Source organism: Astatotilapia calliptera, chromosome 5 (assembly GCF_900246225.1).
Source record: "Astatotilapia calliptera chromosome 5, fAstCal1.2, whole genome shotgun sequence".
In the NCBI taxonomy this organism is placed as follows: domain Eukaryota; kingdom Metazoa; phylum Chordata; class Actinopteri; order Cichliformes; family Cichlidae; genus Astatotilapia; species Astatotilapia calliptera.
This window is the reverse complement of record NC_039306.1, coordinates 34,671,402-34,690,179: the sequence shown is the minus strand read 5'-3', so window position 1 is coordinate 34,690,179 and position 18,778 is coordinate 34,671,402. Positions and strand designations below refer to the sequence as shown.

General features: G+C 39.3%; 1 protein-coding gene across 6 annotated transcripts in view; it reads left to right on the top strand.

Moving 5' to 3' along the window:
- iqsec1b (IQ motif and Sec7 domain ArfGEF 1b) overlaps positions 1–18,778 on the top strand; it is a 248,642-nt gene that overhangs the window by 46,298 nt on the left and 183,566 nt on the right. For 4 of the 6 annotated variants that reach the window (XM_026169056.1, XM_026169046.1, XM_026169050.1 and 1 more), the window contains exon 2: positions 14,219–14,248. The exons of the other annotated variants lie outside the window; for them this stretch is intronic. In XM_026169056.1, the coding sequence (XP_026024841.1) occupies positions 14,219–14,248 (30 nt within the window). The remainder of the gene's footprint in view (positions 1–14,218; positions 14,249–18,778) is intronic. 6 annotated transcript variants of the gene reach the window in all.

The window sequence follows — 18,778 nt, the reverse complement described above, 5'->3', positions numbered from 1 at the left end:
AGTATATTAATGACTAACCTCGTATTGTGGATGGATTATCTCAGTTGTTCTCCTGACTGAAGTTTGGTCCGTTTACAGCATCCTGCCATGCGATTGCATTTGTCTCTAACCATGAGGAACCTTCACGTTAACTTTTATAAGTGGAAAAGTGTTAGTGTTCGTCCTCCAGCTTCACTGTTTATGTTATGCTAACATAGCTGTGTCGCTAGCGATCACGTAGCACATCATTATATACCAGCTAGCCCAACTTCAGTAACCCTACAAACGTCACTGCTGTTTAGTTTCCTGTCTTCATTTATGTTGGAAGTGATAGCAGAACTGTACGTTTGATTTTTTTCAGAAATCTCTCAGTCAGAACATGCAATATCATGCTTAGGTAACTAGCGAAACTAGCGAGCTAACTTCCGCTAGCTTCCTGCTAACTTCTAACTTGTTTTCATGGATGCCTGGAAGTTAAACTTTATAGTTACACCTGGTAAAGCAGCAATGCTGATCGTTTTATTAAAGATGAAAGAATTTAGACAGTTTTTAACTCTAAGTGATGCTGCAGTGTTGCTTACGGAGTTTAGGACCCAGATTACTCCCAGATTTAAGAGCATCTTAGTCCGACAAATACGACAATAACGACGGCCGCTTGCATGTTCTGCAAAAAAATGTGCTTTGTTGTGTATCTGACGGACAAACACCAAACCAGTTCCACATCACGGAAGTTGCACCATTTTTACAAACCAATTCTGGTTCATCTATTTCACTCAACAATCGGCCATGTGCGTATGAAAACAAAGGCACTGCGCATGCGCGTTTTACTCCCATTCTATCGCGATATTTCATTTTCCTATCGTTGCCTAACATTATACCGGTATTACCGTGAACGGTATAATATGGCCCAGCCCTACCTGAAAGTCGGATGAACTGGTCATTGTGCACAGCTGCTAGTCATTTGTTCAGGTATAATGGTGTTATCAGTTAAGTTAATTTCTCTGGCTACCTTGTAAAATCCTACAAATCATATTTTGTCATTATAAATTAAGATTTAGTTATCACTGCAAACAAGTACATTCTCATTTCACCATTCTCTCTGCCTACTTGGTGCAAGACGCACATTTGAAACACTGAGATGCAGGAGTTATTGATCAGCTTATCTGATTAGAATGAAGTCGATGCTGTGACGAGCTGAAATTGCATTGTGTCTTTGTGGTAGAGCCAGCACCAATCAAATTGGTGCAAAGTATACGCCGACCTCTAGAAAAGAAAAAAGAGAGAATGCTTTTCATGGCTTACAAGTCCTCCAATGATCTAGAGAAAACAAAAGACAGCTTTGTGTGATAAAGATGCAATTTCTCTGAGAAATAAGCCATTAGCTTTTCAGGTAATGAGATAATTTAACCTGTTATCGCGAGAAAACGAGCTTTGTTATCTCCAGATTACAGCTTTTAATAGCAATTGTGAGAGGAGACATTGTGGGCTTCTGTACATCCTGGTATATCCTTTTTTTGGTGACTTTGCCTTCACTTGATTCTCATCCAGCAACATACATCTACTGTAAGAAGATTAGTGTGCTAGCTATTGAGAGATTTAACCAAGAGGGCGAGCCAGGTCTGCAGAAGAGCACCTGAAGTGGCCTCCACTTTACTCAGGAGGACCAGGGTGCATAAGTCATCCACTCTAAAAACATATTTGCCTGGCCCACAGAGTTCAGCTTGAGTACACCTCTGTGTAACTGTCTCCAGATCTCCGTTTCCCCCAATCTTCTCTTTTGACCTCTCTTTTTCTGCCTCTCTCTAGGATGCGCGCACACACACACACACACACACACACACACACACACACACACACACACACACACACACACACACACACACACACACACACACCTCCTCTACCTGCTGGCAGACTCCCAATATTGCTGTTTAGTACTCTACTCACAGAGGGAATGATACTATCTTCCAATAACACTGAGGGTTCATTTTTATTCCATCATGTAGATACCAAATTGAGGCCAGTGTGGGGCTAATATTGATGGCATTACCTTCCATCAAATGCTCTATTTACTTCTTCTATATCAATCTTATTCCTGCACCGCTCATTGTCTCTCACAAGTAATTTCATTCCAGTTTAATTTCATGACTCGATTTGGAAATATACAAAAGAGCTAATCAATTTTCTTGTACTTAAGAATCTGCCATGTCTCTTATCCCTCAAATAAATATTGCTGAATGTCAGTGAAGGATTCACGTTATTGTTAGAGAAGGCCTGTTGTTTCTATTAATATCCTGGGAAGTAAAAGCACTATGGTGGGAGGATATGCGCTCGTGTAGAGACTGCTCTTTTTGTTAAGTCTGTTTGTGGGCTCCCCAGTGCACTAACAAGCTAACTAACTTTTTCATTCCCTCACAGTATAAAGTACAATGAAGGTCACATTCAGAGTGAGTCTTAAAAAATAAAAGACAAAAACACTTGTGAGGACACAGACTTTGTATGAATACTCATATGTTTCAAGCCAAGTTCACTAAATCCACTCACAGTGCATCAGCCTCATTACAATCGTGAGCCCGATACAGAGAAGTATCATACAGAGACTATACAGACTGTAGAGGTAGCATAAGTAAATTCCCCATTGGGTTTAAGCATAATGTCAGTGCTTATAGCACCACTAAAATCCCATTTGCAGTCTCATCCAACTTGTCCAAGTGCTCCATCAAGAGCAATTACCAGCTGTTCATGAGCAGGAAGTCAGTGAGGGATCATGTCCTTTTAGCAGAACTAAAACCAATGAATTAATGGATTATATGTAAAACTGTACTTTATTTCTCACTTGGGTTTCAAAGCAGGTAGTTGGGACATTGCATGTATAAAAAGAGACACATGACAGTCTGAAGTGACACCATGTCAATCTCCAATAAGAAAAAAACGTGAAATACACTCAGCAAAACTATCATTGCGGTAAAACACTAAGTCAGGAAGTGGCTGAAACATGAGTCAAACCGGGCAGGGCTGTAGAAATACATCAACCCAGCAGCAGGACTGGGATCTGCTCCTTTGTGTGAAGAGGAAAAGGAGGAGCACTACCATAGCCCTACAAATCACCTCCAGCTGGCTACTCATCTATGTCAGAATCAGACTCAATAAGGGTGACATGAGGTCCTGACATCCTTTAGTGGGACGTGTGCTCACAGGTCAGCATTTATGCTGCCATTTGTGGTCATGCTACTCTGAGGGAGAAACTTGGAATTACTCTTTACGTGTAAGGCAAATATCAGGCTCTTCTTGCTTTAATAATATTAGAAATAAATACACTCAGCAAGATTCATTCATTTAATAAATTACAACAGAAGATAAACAAAATAAATAAATGAAATATTTATACTAGTTTGATTCTATCTCAGTCTGAGATTCTTTCCTGCTGTCACTTATGGTCATGTTAGTTTGTGCTTTCTCTGCTCGCACTGTGAGTGCAGGGCCTCACCCACAACCACATGGCACGTGGAGGCGAGCTGATGAGAAATAAGTAAAAAGCAATAAAATAATGGAGTTCATAGGGACACATTATGTTACTATGATTGCAATAAAAATAGTCCCAACAAGTGCTGGGAGAGAGATCAAGAGAAAGCATCATTATCATCATCATCAGAGCTCTATCACTACTTGCCAACAGTTTGGACTTAAGTCAAAAACTTTGTGCAAGCATCCAAAGACAAACTGTTGATACCAATAACAATGAAAGCAAAGCCAGACACCAATATCATGTCTGTTTGTTTTTGTTTTTATTTTTTTAGAAAAGTCATGAAACAAGGTAGTCTAGCATTGACTAAGCTAAAGACCATTAGCTTTGTTGTCCAGTTTTATATCGTTTTTATCCCTCATTTGCATTAGTGTAAACTGCTCTTAATGTAAAAAGCTTCTTTGCATACAGCTATGTTTTAATAGTTTATGTCATAATTACATCATTTGACTATTTGAACCTATTGCTCCATTAGTCATCAAGCTGATAGCTATCTCAGTTCATTTGGGTCTTTTTAAGGAAAGGAATAAAGAAGTGTGGGAACAAACCAAAAAATATATAAAAAATAGATTTAACTAATATTACAATCATAATTTTAAAATATATAGCCCTCCAAATAGCCTATATGATTAATTATTTTCTTTTATTTCACAATGATGATGGACACATTTTATTGTACAGCTAAGTCAAAGACAACCACCAGTGTTCTCTGTAGTTACTTGAAGCCAGTTTAGCTTTAGAAGAGGTTGGACAGCTTAGCCAAACTAGCATCACAGTTTCCAAACTGACATTGTGAAGTTGCTAATTAGAGGACAGTTCTGACATCTTTGTAAGGAAGTAATATCCCACTGTCTGCAACAATTGAATAATAACCCTGCTTTATCGCTGGCACAGAGGCTTCTCAGCCTTTATTTCCTATCTCTTGAAAGGCTGGCTGCAGTTAATACCATTAAGTTAGCTTCAAAACACCAGCTAGTGTTTGTTCCAAAACACAAGTACATGTTTGGAAGCCCAGAACTCCACATGCCAAGAATGTGAATAATTACTATTTGCTGGCACAAACATTTTATGAAACTTTTAGAGGCACAGCTAGATTTCATCCAAGATTTTAAAAGTACTTAAACTATTTTATTTTGGAAACCTTTTTTTCTTATTTAATTATTAGCATGATGACTATTTGGATCAAGTCATTACAAAAACTGATATTAATAAATAATAATAATCAAATTTCATCATATTTTGTTTAAAACTGTTATCAAATGCATTTCAGATTTAAATCTACTCCAAGTTGACTTCATGCTTTTAGAAATGCAGTATGTTGTGGGTCTGCAGGTTAACTTTGGGGTCATCCATCCTGGTTTCCCAGGGCTGATGCTGACAGTCTGCCTGTGCTCCCCTCCCTGCACTGCTTGTCTTTCTTGGCCGTGATGTAGTGCCCGGCATGTGGAAAGGTTAATTCCATTAGCCTGTTTGCTTATACAAGGATCCAACTGACACAACAGAAAAAAAGAAAACTTGGCATGAGGCTTTGTCAACACAAGGGGACTTCCAGCAAGAAGGCTGCAGCGCTTTAAAAGAAATGAAATATGGGAGAAATCACATTTATTAGCTTTTCACACTTTTCAAAGCTAAATTGTATTATCCCAGGTCCAGCTTTGAGGGCACAGGAAACTGAGATAGCAATTGAAATTTGGAAAGGCACTTTAGTTCTTACACCTTAGCCCGTACAAAATCTTTGAAAGTGCCAGTTGAAAGTTGTAATGAGAGGAGTAATCTATTTTTTTGGTGTGAAGGCATGAAGGTTTCCTACAACTAGTGCATTGTGAGATGATGAAATTTAGTTGCAGCAGTTTTCTTGGGGTCATGAAATAAAAAGCACTTATTGCCAGGCTCATATCATTTAATTGGCTTGGCTGTGGCCCCCTGCCAGTTCATTACAAGATGCCTGGATTACATTTGCCCACATTACAATGTAGGATTCCTGCCATTCCCTTAGTAAATATGGGAAATCTCCACATTTGAGTGTGACTTTGATAGCTTGGCTCAGAATCAGGTCTTGAATTATTTTATTTTATTTTATTTTTTAGATTTTACTTGAAATCAGCAGAGAACTGAATATAGGTAATTTTCACTCAGATGCAATATATTTCCAGATGGAAGGTGAAGGTGCTGTGGGGAAGCTTGAACATGTGTGACGCACAATTCCCTGCAGCACCATTCATCTGTGACTATTCAAACTTTATACTTGATTAGAAAACTCTGTGGGTAGAAAATGTTAATTATCCTAATCCTTGCTGTGATTGGACTGACAGCTGCTGGAGCAAAGTTGATTGTTAGGGAGGAGCAGTTCCCATAATATACTGGTGCAGCAGCTTTTTTATTTAGACAGTTCTTCCTCATCAGGATGTTTTTTTCACCTCATTAGGACTGAATGTATTGATTTGTGTGTGCCAGTGGAAGAGGGAAAAGTATTCTAACAATGACCTCAGCAATATTTTTGTTGCTCTGCGTAAATCTTTTTTTTAATGGACATTAGTCAAATAGAGGTGAAACATTTAGTTCTTGTGGTGGCCAGTTCTTGGTTGTAACTATGTTATAATCATAATTAAAAAGAAATTGTAACTTGTCTTATTTTGCCAGTTGTTCATGAATAATGCAGTTTTTCCAACATCAGTGATTTGTTTAGTAAAAGTACTGATGTAATGTTGGTAAACCTACCTGTTTCTGGGGCTGTTTAAATGATTTGTTGACATAATCGATGATGTCGACTATAAAAATTGGTCGATGCGATGTATACTAATAACACGTAAATGTGTTGTTGGAACTGCAATACACTACATCAAACTATGGGGGCAGTATTGCCTATGTCGCCTGCCAAGACAGCTCTCAATACTAAGGAAGAAGAGCGTAGCGCTAAAACAGGAGGAGGGAAGAAAATGTAAGCTGAGATTTTAAAAAGTGTGAAAGCATTTAACAGAAAACAAAGTTTAATGCACGGCACTGTTGCAGTGCACGGGCATTTAAAAACGCCGGCAGCGCAGAGCTGTGACGTCAGCACTGAATGGATCAGTTTTAGTGAGTTAAGTTAGTGCGTTGCATTGATACCTGCGAACATCATCTAACAGATAAGAGCAAGCCTCACTCCAGAGCATGTCTACGGCGATCGTGAATTCTTGAACAGAATCATCTTTAAACTGGGAAACTTGTTATTTTGGATTTAAAATAAATCCGTTTTGATTTCATTTGAAGCGATATTTATAGACAGAAGGCAGTTTTAGTTTCCTATTTGCACATTATTGCTTTGTTTAAATACTACTAGCACTTTTTGCTGTGGAGTGGGATGAGACAACAGGGTGGGCAGACTTGAGCAGGTAAGGTACTTGAGCCTAGAGCAGGAGGTTTCCCTACAGCAGGGGTGTCCAAACTTTTTCACTGAGGGCCACATACATAAAAATATAGGAGCGGCTGGGGCACTTACCAGAAGTTAGGTATATGACCTTAACTCTAGTGTATTAAAGTTAGAAAAGTCACTTAAAAGTGGTCAAATATGTTATATTGTTGAATATAATTAAAGACAAAACTGCCTTCATCACAGCTTTCCATAAATGGATCTTTATTGATTTATTCAGAAAAAGCTTTAGCTTCTCAGAACAGCAGCCTCTTCTTAGACAGAAAATTTACAGCACAGAGAAAAAACATCAGCTGAGATCAGCTGACTTTGTGTGCTGTGCACAGAGGTGTGTACTCTGTGTGTTAACAAGAAAAACGCATATAAGAAAGTGGTGCGCAAAAGCAGGGTAGTGGTGGCATTGAAGCGCATTATTGATATTTGAAGCATGTGTACCTGCACATGCATGCTTATTAACACACGGGTACTGTGGAATATATTTTTTACTCACCTAAAGTACTCGGGCTCTCGTCCACTCCCGCAAAAAAAAAAAATAAATAGCAGCTGTGCGGTTTAATGTTGGCTGACGAGTCTTCAATGCGTCGCACAACTGGATTTCTGGACATGCTGACGTTGTTGAAGTCCTGCACTTTTTTTCGGGCACATTATTTCGGAGACTTTAACGAGGCCGTGTTTTATGAGGTCTCCATTTTTTTAAAGCATTTTTATTGTAATCACTGAAACTGAGGGATTATTTTCAACATTTTGGGTGGCTTTATCATCAGATAGCTAATAGCTAAAGTCTTTGCTCATTTAAAACCTGTTTTCTGCGGAGCCATTAAAGTTTTATAAAACTTATAAATACGAAACATTGTGAGCTGGCCAAAAGCACGACTCCTAATGAATAAAGGAAAGGCTACCTATTTATACAGTCATTGGATATTTCCTGTTTTGTGATTCTCCATAAACTTGTGTGGGAAAATCCCAGCAGATCAGCGGCTGCTGAAATACCAGCCTGTTTGACACCATGCCATGTTCACAGTCAATTAAATGGTTTTTTTCTCCATTCTCATGCTCAATCTGAACTTCAGTAGGTCATCTTTACCATGTTTTCATGCCTAAATGTCTTAATTTGCTACCATGTGGTTGGCTCATTACATAATCACATTGTTTAATGAGCAAGCAGGTAAACAGTTAATACAAATTCCCTGAATGAGGTTTTGTTCGTGGTGGTTCAGTGCTACACTGATCTTAACTTTTTGTTTCTTGTATGCTGCTCAGCCACATCATACAATTCAAACAGCTAGACCCAAGTTAAAAAGATGATTAGCAGGTACCATAAACCCAGTGTGTAAATACTCCTTATCAGACTTCTTAATGTGCTTCTATTAAAAACCATCTGCTTTGGCACCATGCCTCTTTTTCCTTTCAATTAGTCAGGCGTTGTGCATGTTTTCTGTCACATCCTGTGCTTTTATGCAGTCTACCAGCTGCCCTTTTTATGCTCCTTTTATTTTGTTTGAACAAAGAGGGTCATGCAATTAGGACCCATCAATCTAGAAGGAGGATACAGCAGGAATGCTGGTGTTTTTGACACAGTGTTGATTACAGGAGAAGCAGGCTCAGTATATTTTGAGGTTATAAACATAGAAAGTGAGAAGCTGAGAAGGATCTGTTGGGGATTTCACTGTGGTCAAAAACGAGCAAATGAACCATAAGGCATGGAACTGAGCCTATTTCCACTTATCATCTGGTTGATTTTTAAATAGTTGGTGCTAGATTGGATAAAACAGAAGAACTCCTGTCACTGCTTATTCCACCTAGTGGCTATCATTGGTTCTGTTGCTCATATTTTACTTGTGTATGTGGCTAAATTGCATGTTTAATGTTTTTTTCAAAGTCACTTTCTGCTGATGGGGAACTGAAAAAAAGCTTAACAATCTCTGAAAGTGACGATATCATAGTGCTTGCTTTGTCAAAGTGGATATCAGAGCCAACAGCCCGAAACTCTAAATTACTGTAATTACTGAAGAGGAAAGTAGCTTTTCCACATTTAAAAAGTTGTAACCACCAGCATTGTTTTACAAATATTTCAGCTCGGCAACGCTTGTTTTCAAGGCTCTTGTCCTTGTCTTCATTTTGTTACCTTTAATATAAGGCCAGGCGAGGGTTTTGTTAATATAGACAACAATAATCAATCATAGCAAAGTGTCCCCATGGTTGATTAAATCTACCACCATATGTCATATATAAAATATGGAAGTAGCCAGTGTGGCACTACCTGTGGTATCTTCACCGTTGTGAAGACTGCAGCTTAGTAATTTGCTCATAGGTTAGTGACAATTTTACAGTGTAGCAAAAACTGTTTTATTTTATTTATTTATTTATTTATTTACTTACAAAATATACATCATCTGTGCAATAAGTTAGTCCTACCTGACTGGACCATTAGCACCATACTATTCACATTATCTGATATATCTTATGAGTATGCATTTCCCCCCTTGTTAGTATTAACTGTGTTTGAGGAATAAACTGATAACTTTGTCTCAACTAAACTGGCTCTCTAAGGCTGGTCTGCTGTGGATGTTTGTTAAACCTTTAAATATCAAGCACAGTTACCTCAACAATAGAGTAGTATGCTGTTTGTTCATAACAGCAGTTATTATGTTAACAAAGTAGCAAATGCTGTCAATCATTATCAGGGTCCGTGGGTCGATGACATTAGGTTTTGAGATTTGGTTGGTTCACATTTTATTTTGGATTTGTGAAGCAGTCCTTTAGTATTTGGTCTTTTAAATTTGGTTTTATTTCAGAGTGTCTCTTGAGTTTTTGTTATTTATGTTTCTAATTCTTAGTTCTTAATGAAACGATGTTAGTTCCCTTTTATGTCACCTCTCTCCTAGTTTCTAAGTGTAGTTGGCCTTGTCATTGTGTTTATTTACTTTTGGTCCAGGCCTGGTTTATAGTGTTGTGTTAGATTCATGGGTCTTAGTCCTGGTTTCCTGTTTTATTTTCTAACCTTGTGTGTGTTCAGCGTTGCTTGTCTCTGTCTCAGCAGTTAGATTTTTGTCACCTGTGTCTTGTTTTGTTCCCAGATGTTTCCTCTCTGTTCCGATCTCCCCTCTGTGTACAGGGAGTGCAGAATTATTAGGCAAATTAGTATTTTGTCCACATCATCGTCTTCATGCATGTTGTCTTACTCCAAGCTGTATAGGCTGGAAAGCCTACTACCAATTAAGCATACTAGGTGATGTGCATCTCTGTAATGAGAAGGGGTGTGGTCTAATGACATCAACACCCTATATCAGGTGTGCATAATTATTAGGCAACGTCCTTTCCTTTGGCAAAATGGGTCAAAAGAAGGACTTGACAGGCTCAGAAAAGTCAAAAATAGTGAGATATCTTGCAGAGGGATGCAGCAGTCTCAAAATTGCAAAGCTTCTGAAGCGTGATCATCAAACAATCAAGCGTTTCATTCAAAATAGTCAACAGGGTCGCAAGAAGCGTGTGGAAAAACCAAGGCGCAAAATAACTGCCCATGAACTGAGAAAAGTCAAGCGTGCAGCTGCCAAGATGCCACTTGCCACCAGTTTGGCCATATTTCAGAGCTGCAACATCACTGGAGTGCCCAAAAGCACAAGGTGTGCAATACTCAGAGACATGGCCAAGGTAAGAAAGGCTGAAAGACGACCACCACTGAACAAGACACACAAGCTGAAACGTCAAGACTGGGCCAAGAAATATCTCAAGACTGGTTTTTCTAAGGTTTTATGGACTGATGACATGAGAGTGAGTCTTGATGGGCCAGATGGATGGGCCCGTGGCTGGATTGGTAAAGGGCAGAGAGCTCCAGTCCCACTCAGACGCCAGCAAGGTGGAGGTGGAGTACTGGTTTGGGCTGGTATCATCAAAGATGAGCTTGTGGGGCCTTTTCGGGTTGAGGATGGAGTCAAGCTCAACTCCCAGTCCTACTGCCAGTTTCTGGAAGACACCTTCTTCAAGCAGTGGTACAGGAAGAAGTCTGCATCCTTCAAGAAAAACATGATTTTCATGCAGGACAATGCTCCATCACACGCGTCCAAGTCCTCCACAGCGTGGCTGCAAGAAAGGGTATAAAAGAAGAAAAACTAATGACATGGCCTCCTTGTTCACCTGATCTGAACCCCATTGAGAACCTGTGGTCCATCATCAAATGTGAGATTTACAAGGAGGGAAAACAGTACACCTCTCTGAACAGTGTCTGGGAGGCTGTGGTTGCTGCTGCACGCAATGTTGATGGTGAACAGATCAAAACACTGACAGAATCCATGGATGGCAGGCTTTTGAGTGTCCTTGCAAAGAAAGGTGGCTATATTGGTCGCTGATTTGTTTTTGAATGTCAGAAATGTATATTTGTGAATGTGGAGATGTTATATTGGTTTCACTGGTGAAAATAAATCATTGAAATGGGTATATATTTGTTTTTTGTTAAGTTGCCTAATAATTATGCACAGTAATAGTCACCTGCACACACAGATATCCCCCTAAAATAGCTACAACTAAAAACAAACTAAAAACTACTTCCAAAAACATTCAGCTTTGATATTAATGAGTTTTTTGGGTTCATTGAGAACATGGTTGTTGTTCAATAATAAAATTATTCCTCAAAAATACAACTTGCCTAATAATTCTGCACTCCCTGTATGTATAGTGCTTTCTTCCTTCCTGCTGTTGTCGGAGCATACTGTTAACTTCACACTGTTAAGTTACTGTTTCAGTCCCTGTTTGAGTTCAGGTTCTCTGTGTCCTAGTGTGTCCTAGCCACAGTTTTTAGTTGCTCTTCTCTTGGACTTGTTTTTTTTCCGTTTGATTTTGTATATTGGACAAAAATCAAATGAAGGACTCGCCTTTTGATCAACTCTGCATTCTGGGTCCTTACTTCCAAGTCCTTCACATGAACCTAACTATATGTGTTTTGAATTTGGCTAATGATGTTACATTTAACAGCTATGTGCCATTTGTGAATGAGCCAAATCGGAGAGCTGATTTTTTGTAGTGAATGAGATGGAAGAGCAGAATCTTCAGTCACTCGTTCTCAGTCCATGCAGGCAGGGCCAGGACTTTATTTTGATGGGCACAACATGTGGCAAATCACAAGCAAAGACAGACTACGGTCATGCAATTATGTGAAAGGAGAGGGTTGTAAGTGCAATGGTACAGGCCAGGTCCACAGAGAGGCAGAGAGATGGGGAACTGGATTTAAATATAATTGCACTGAGAAAAAGTGAAGAAACAAACAAAGAGAGAAAAGGCTACAAATATGAAAATGTAAAGCTATAAACTGTAAAATGAAGATTTGGCCAAAATAATACCCATTTATAAACCCCATGTATTTTATTCCTAGTATTAATAAATGCATAAAAATTAAGGCTTTTATGAGAACACTGAATGCAAAATTGTTTCTCCGCACACCAACAACTCACAATTGTTAAATTAGGCTAAGATAAAAGGCTCTGAACGAAGAGCAGTTTGGAAGACATGAAAGCCTGCTCTTCTGTCTGGTATTGGATGCAAATTCTATGAAAAGCTTGGCTATCTGGCATCCTTAGATGAGATCATTAAGTGGGTTTTATCTGCCTTCTTCTATCTCATCCTTGCCAGTTACCAGTTAGTTTAAGGGGGAGTGTCACGTTTCCCCACAGCAAACAGGGGACCCACACTTGCAGTCGGAGGTCTCCCTGCTGCAGTTGCCTTGTTTACAATTTGCCGTTGATTTTGCTTTTGACAGAGGACAGGTGAATCTTTTTGTTGGTCTCACACTGACAGATCATGATTTCCTTTGGGCACATCATCAGTTCTTGCTTACTTTGTTCTTTCTGTTCCCCTCCTATCGTCCCCACTCCCAGCCTCCTTCCGACACTCCCCTTGCTGCACTCGCTCTCCATGTCATCTGAAAACAGTAGTGACAAAGTAGAACATCTAAAGTTCAGAAGTGTCTCATCAAAGCAGCTTTGTACAGGCAGCGTACCATTATGCCATTAGTAAAGGATTTGCTACGCTTCAGTGACTTTGTCTCGGGGAAAAACATGGCATGGATGAAGGTGTCAAAGCACTACCACCTCTGCCAGCATTTGTTTCACCTATCTCTATAGAGTGGAATTCAATACAGATCACACTCATTAGCTGAGTATTGAGCACCAGGAGCCAAAAAGGCTGACAGTTTTTCTACTGAAGGGAGAGTGAAGAAGACAAGAGCCCTATTAGCAAGATGTGCTGAGAAAGACAACCTGCGTATAATGAAGGAGTCCTTCAAGCCACATACGTCTGGCTGGTCTTATGCTCCCTCAACTGGTCCAAAAGCGGTGAAATAGAAGAGTCCCTATCATTTTCCAGAGTGAGGCTGATGGACGTTAACGACACCCTCATCCTTTCAGAGCCTTTTTAACGATGGAATTTTCCTCCTCTGTCTTTGAAAGGATCTGTCCCTTTATGTGACCACCGGCTCTGACATGACATCCTTTGGAATCTGTGGGGAGCAAAAGTCATGCTGGCATCTGTCATTACACACATGCCTACCCACACATCTGGCCAAGGTCAAAAAACCAAATATGTCATGTTCCTTTATAATTTAGGTCATTTTGCTTGTAATTTCCTGCGTGCCTTAAGCTTTAGTTTACGTGCCAATTTCTGACCATCAGCTGCACTGAGACAAAAATGCAGAAAAAGGCATCTGCCAGCTCTTATTAATTTCACATAAAAATCCTCTGAGCCAGACTATGATTAGAGTAAAATGTTGAACCAAGGAAAAACAAGTTCCCTGCAATGTTTGTGGTTTGATCTAGGCTAAAGCAGCTCTGAGGTATCAGAAGAATATTTTGACAGTGCTGAGGTACAGCTAAAGTAAACCTCATGCATAATTTACACTGCTTGTAAATAAGTATTAAGCAAAGCTACAAAATCAGACTGGATGTAGAAGATATGGTTGGTGTTCTTGTTTTTCTGGCCTGTGGGATTTAACTGTCCTAGACCTGCTGGTCTGGAAAAAGCAAAGAAGGCAGTTTTACTTTTTTAATTGACACCATAATGTTTCACTGAACTGCCTTCAGATATGTATGATACAGAAATCCAGCCAAATATGGCTGCTTTCCCTTTATGAACTTTCATTGTTCATTTTGACCTGGTCAGAAGTGCATTATCTTGGTTTTTGGCTTCAGATGAAGTTGCTATTATCAGTCTTTGCAAGCTGCAAAACAAATGCAACCATTTTTTCTTTTATTTTTTTGAGTATGTCGCTATTCCACTTTTAGTTCATTGTTTTTCCTGATTGATATTTTTGTCATTTGCAGATCTGAAAGTGAAAGTCCGAGACGCGTCAGGTATGTGGTGCCCGGCTCGCTGTACATACGCTGTCATTCTTTTCTTATACCCTTCTAGACGTCTGCTGCTGTGCACTCTCACTTATCAGCACTACCCTACCCATATAACTATACTGCTATCCTCGGGGAAGCAGTGATATCATAGTGCTCCCTGCTGTGTTTTCTCTCTGATTCTTCTTTTCCATCGATAGATTTATTCCTCCAGGACTGTTTTGTTTTGTACTTAAAAAAACACATTTACGTTTCGTATCAAGGACTTTGCAAACTCTGACTGGTTTAAGAGGAGAATTGTATAAACTAGATAGATATCAACTCAAGTTACGCTAGTCCTAACAGATTCACTGATTTTAATGCCAGTCCACTTCAGCTGATTCCCTTCATGCTCTTTAGGCTGCTTTAGCATGGCTGCAGTTACTGCATATCTGCAAAATGCTTTGTAAACCACCTCCACCCCAGCTCCTTCTTTCATGCTGTTTCTGTGGCTATGTGAGTGTTCCCTTGACTGCAGCTGTCCTGGCTGGAATATATTAGGTTCACACACATGAACGGCTGTATATGACTGACCATCTCATTCTAAAATCCTAGCTAATATTATGCTGGTAAGATTTTCATCATAGGATGTGCCTAGCTATAAAAATATCAATGACAAGGCTCTGCTTTCAGCTGATGTTAGATGTTGATTTGGATAACGTAGTTTCAACATCAACAGTACAATGATCGTAACTTCTTAGCATCCACAAGGTAACCCCAGCTCATGGTTATGTTTTTAAATAATCTGTTAAGGTTTTACATGTAGGTGTTCTAGACAGGCCAAAATGGACTGGGGTGTGTCATTAGCAGTGTTGGTCAAGTTACTTGAAAAAAGTAATCAGAAAGTAATTACTGATTACTTCCCAAAAAGTAATCCCATTACTTTACTGATGACTTATATACAAAAGTAATTAGTTACTTAGTTACTTTTATAAATTATATCGCGATATGGATTTTAGGCCATATCGCCCAGCCCTAGTGACTACAATGGACGTAAGCAGCAGTGTTTACTGGGTCACTGTTACAGTATGAGACTGCTATTTACTTTGTACTTTTTAATTTAATTTTCAATACCCCGAGATGATTGTTGGCATCTGCAGAGTAAATAACTTGGGAGCACTGCGGGGAAAAAAAGAACGAAAGAAGGAAAACGGTGTGAAAAAACTCAAAATTTCCTGATAATTTTCTGGCAGTACAAACTGTTGAAACGTGAGGCCAAAGTGAAGAGAAGCATAGAGAAACAATGGCCAACAAACGGGAGAAAACAGAAACTACAGCATGACATGCACTATATAAATATGAACACGATGAGTGAAAAGTACTCTGTTGCCACTGAAGTATGCTGTTTATTTTTAACAAAATCCTGGTCCCCACAAGTTTGAAGGCATTTTTGAGACTCGAAATGTGGCTTTAGTGACAGGGTTACAATTAGGTTATGGTTAGATTTAGGGTTAGACATTCATTTTTCATGGTTAGGGTAAGGTTAGGTCCTTTACCCTACACACAGGGTTGACCAGCCAGCAGTCACTTTAGGGGAAACACTGGTAAAACCTTTAACTGAAATATGAGAACCACTCATTTAAATTACATCAAATTGAACACTACACTTATTTGTCTGTCCTGCAATACATGTGCCAAGTTTGAAGCATTGCAGATGTAATAGTTTCTGAGACAGGAGAAAAAAAAAGGCTGACATAGAAGTAGGTTTGCTCCAAACAGCACCTTGGACGTCCAAATGCACAAACAGTGCAGCAGGCAACACGGGACTCACTGCATCCGATTATCAGTTGCATTCTGAGAACCACTGCAAAAGAACCACTCTGACTGTTTGGACATTTCCTGACCTTGAAATTGGTTTTGTGTGTTTGTGTTCTATTTTGGGTTTTGTGGTAATGTGGTGGAAAATGAGAATAGTGATCTCAGAATCACATCCTTTTCAGAAGCACCGTCAGTTTGCTGCATCAGCAAGAGCAAAATATTTTAGAAAATATAAGAATGATTCTTAAAGTCTGTATTCAACATCAGCCCTCAGCCCTTTGCTCAAAAACCTAAGAAAGAATTTTGTTTAATGTGGTTGTTGCAGGACCATCTGTAAATCGCTCTGCATCAACGTAGAAATTAAGGAATTTATAGGTAAATGCATCAAAGGAATGACACTAGATTTTGCTTAGACAGGCTTAGAGTTTGTCTTTGCACTTAGACTGCTTAGAGAATAAAATGGGTTATGGGCGTTAATATACTGCTAATTTAGGTTATGCTTCATATGACATTTGAGGCCAACATAAATAACACACTACTTGATGTAAGTGGCTTTTTTCTGTGGTTATAGGCTGACAACATCACATTGATTAAAAATTAGAGGACTTGTGATTGTCTTTCACCAGCTGCTGTGTGCTTGTTTACCCTCTTGAAGTAAAGTTTCTGTGATGAAACACAGCTATATGGACTGTACCAACTTAAGCTAATTAGGGAGGTGTTTTTTTCCTTACGTCTGTCTAATTTATTTTGATTGAAGTGATGACCTCTGCTGAAAAAGTGTTAAAATAAGTGTTAAAATCTGCAGTTGCACTTGAGACTGGCTCCAATAGCAATGTTAAAATGTTTAAATTAACAATATTAAGAATCATGTTTATAACCTGCTACAGAAGACTGTGTATAGTTTTTTCCCCCTCTTAATAACAGCTGTGTAGGATTATTCTTAAATAACTCAACTGGATACTCGTAGGGCTTAAAATTATGAGCATGGCTACTTTGACAAGTGTTGTGTGACTCCACTGGACCTCTAGTGACACATATAACTGTGAAGCTGAATTTAAGAAATAAGTGCTTAAAGTTAAGGTTTTAAAAACATGTTCAATGTCATCTTCTGTCAGTAAGGAATGTTTTGTCACCAGGTTGGTTGGATGGTTGTCATCAATAGACTTACATTAGTTTATGTTAGCTAGCTATAAACAGAACCACTAATTCAGGAGAATCAGTCTCAGGGGGTCACTTTTGTGCTGGCCCTGGCTGATATACCATGAGTTTTATGTTCAAACCGTGGATATGCTGCCCACTTTCACTAAGTGGTTCTTAGTAGTTTGGCTAGCTGCACTGACAGGAAAATCCTCATGTTAGCTGTAATGTTGGGGTTTGTGAAGCACTTTCTAAATGAGGACTGTGTGGAGGAGAGCCTGTTAGAGCCTCTAATACTGTACATGAGAGTTATGATGAAAATCTTTAAACTTTATAGTATTAGATATTGTGCTGGAGCAGGGAAGCATTCTCACTTCTGTTGGAAAGGATTGCTAACACCTGATGAAGCATACAGTCACAGCTCATGGGTTATGTTTTTATATGTTACTGGCCCCATTCTGAATACATTAAAGTTTGGAATAGGCTTGATACATTACGCAGTTGGCCAGCCAGACATGTTTCTGATATCACAGTTCTGTGAAGCTGCAGGTATGGTGAAAGTGGAAAAAGGATTTCATCAGCCTATAAAAAGGCAAAGACTTACAGGACTGAATTGTTGACAGAGTAAAGCCTCTCTCTTTATCAGGTCAAGCATAAACTCTCATGAGCTTATGCTTGGGAAGGATATTGAAGCTTTGTAACAGCCTTCAGTGCACTAACAGAACCTCATTCCAGGAAAATGGAATTACCTCAGCTGTAAGCAGTAGCCCCACTTTAGCAGAAGACAGTGTGGGATATTGAGGGGAACAGGGGGTCTTTGTGTGTGGTGGCTTACAGAAATCATCACCAGCTCCTGAGAGATGACTGTCAGCTGTACTGTTCCACTTCACGTCTCCACTGTGGGACTTAAAAACTGTCAGCAGTGTCTTATTGCAAGATCCTGCCTGTGGCTGCGTTAGCTGCAGTGGCGCTTTGATGAAACGGTAGGACACCATACTGATGACTCCAAAGTGGTGGTTCAGATTCACTCCGCTGACAGGAAAATTACTTTTTGTCCATTGACCACAGAGGTTAGCAAATTACCAATAGACCTGCCACTCCACTCTTAGAAGCTATATGAGCTAGGTTTTAACTATGCAGCAGAGTGGAACAGAGGTGGGAGTGAAGGTGTTCAGGCTGTACATTCAAAATTTTAACAGCAGATGGATGATAGTAAAGCTGCAGTGTCTGTTGTCTCTGTTATTAAATTTGCAGTGGAGTGAAAGTAATGAATATATTTGATGATTATTTTTCAGATCTAGCAGCTGGAATGCAAATATTTACTCCCCAAACAAGAGCTTTTCACTCTTTTCTTTTAATCTGAGCTTTGTATTTTATATTAGTCTCAAAGGAGTCGGACATGAGAAAATGTTTTGTTTGTTTTACTAGATTTGGAGAGAAGGGTCTGGCTGCAGCCACTGTGGAGCTCCACAGTAAGCAGAAACACGTGACCTCGACAGCAGGTGGAAACACGTGACCTGCATAGATTCAGTGGAAACTGTCAAGTGGATCATAAAGGCTGGGACAGAGTCATTCATATAGATGCCCAATATTGCTGCATGGCTG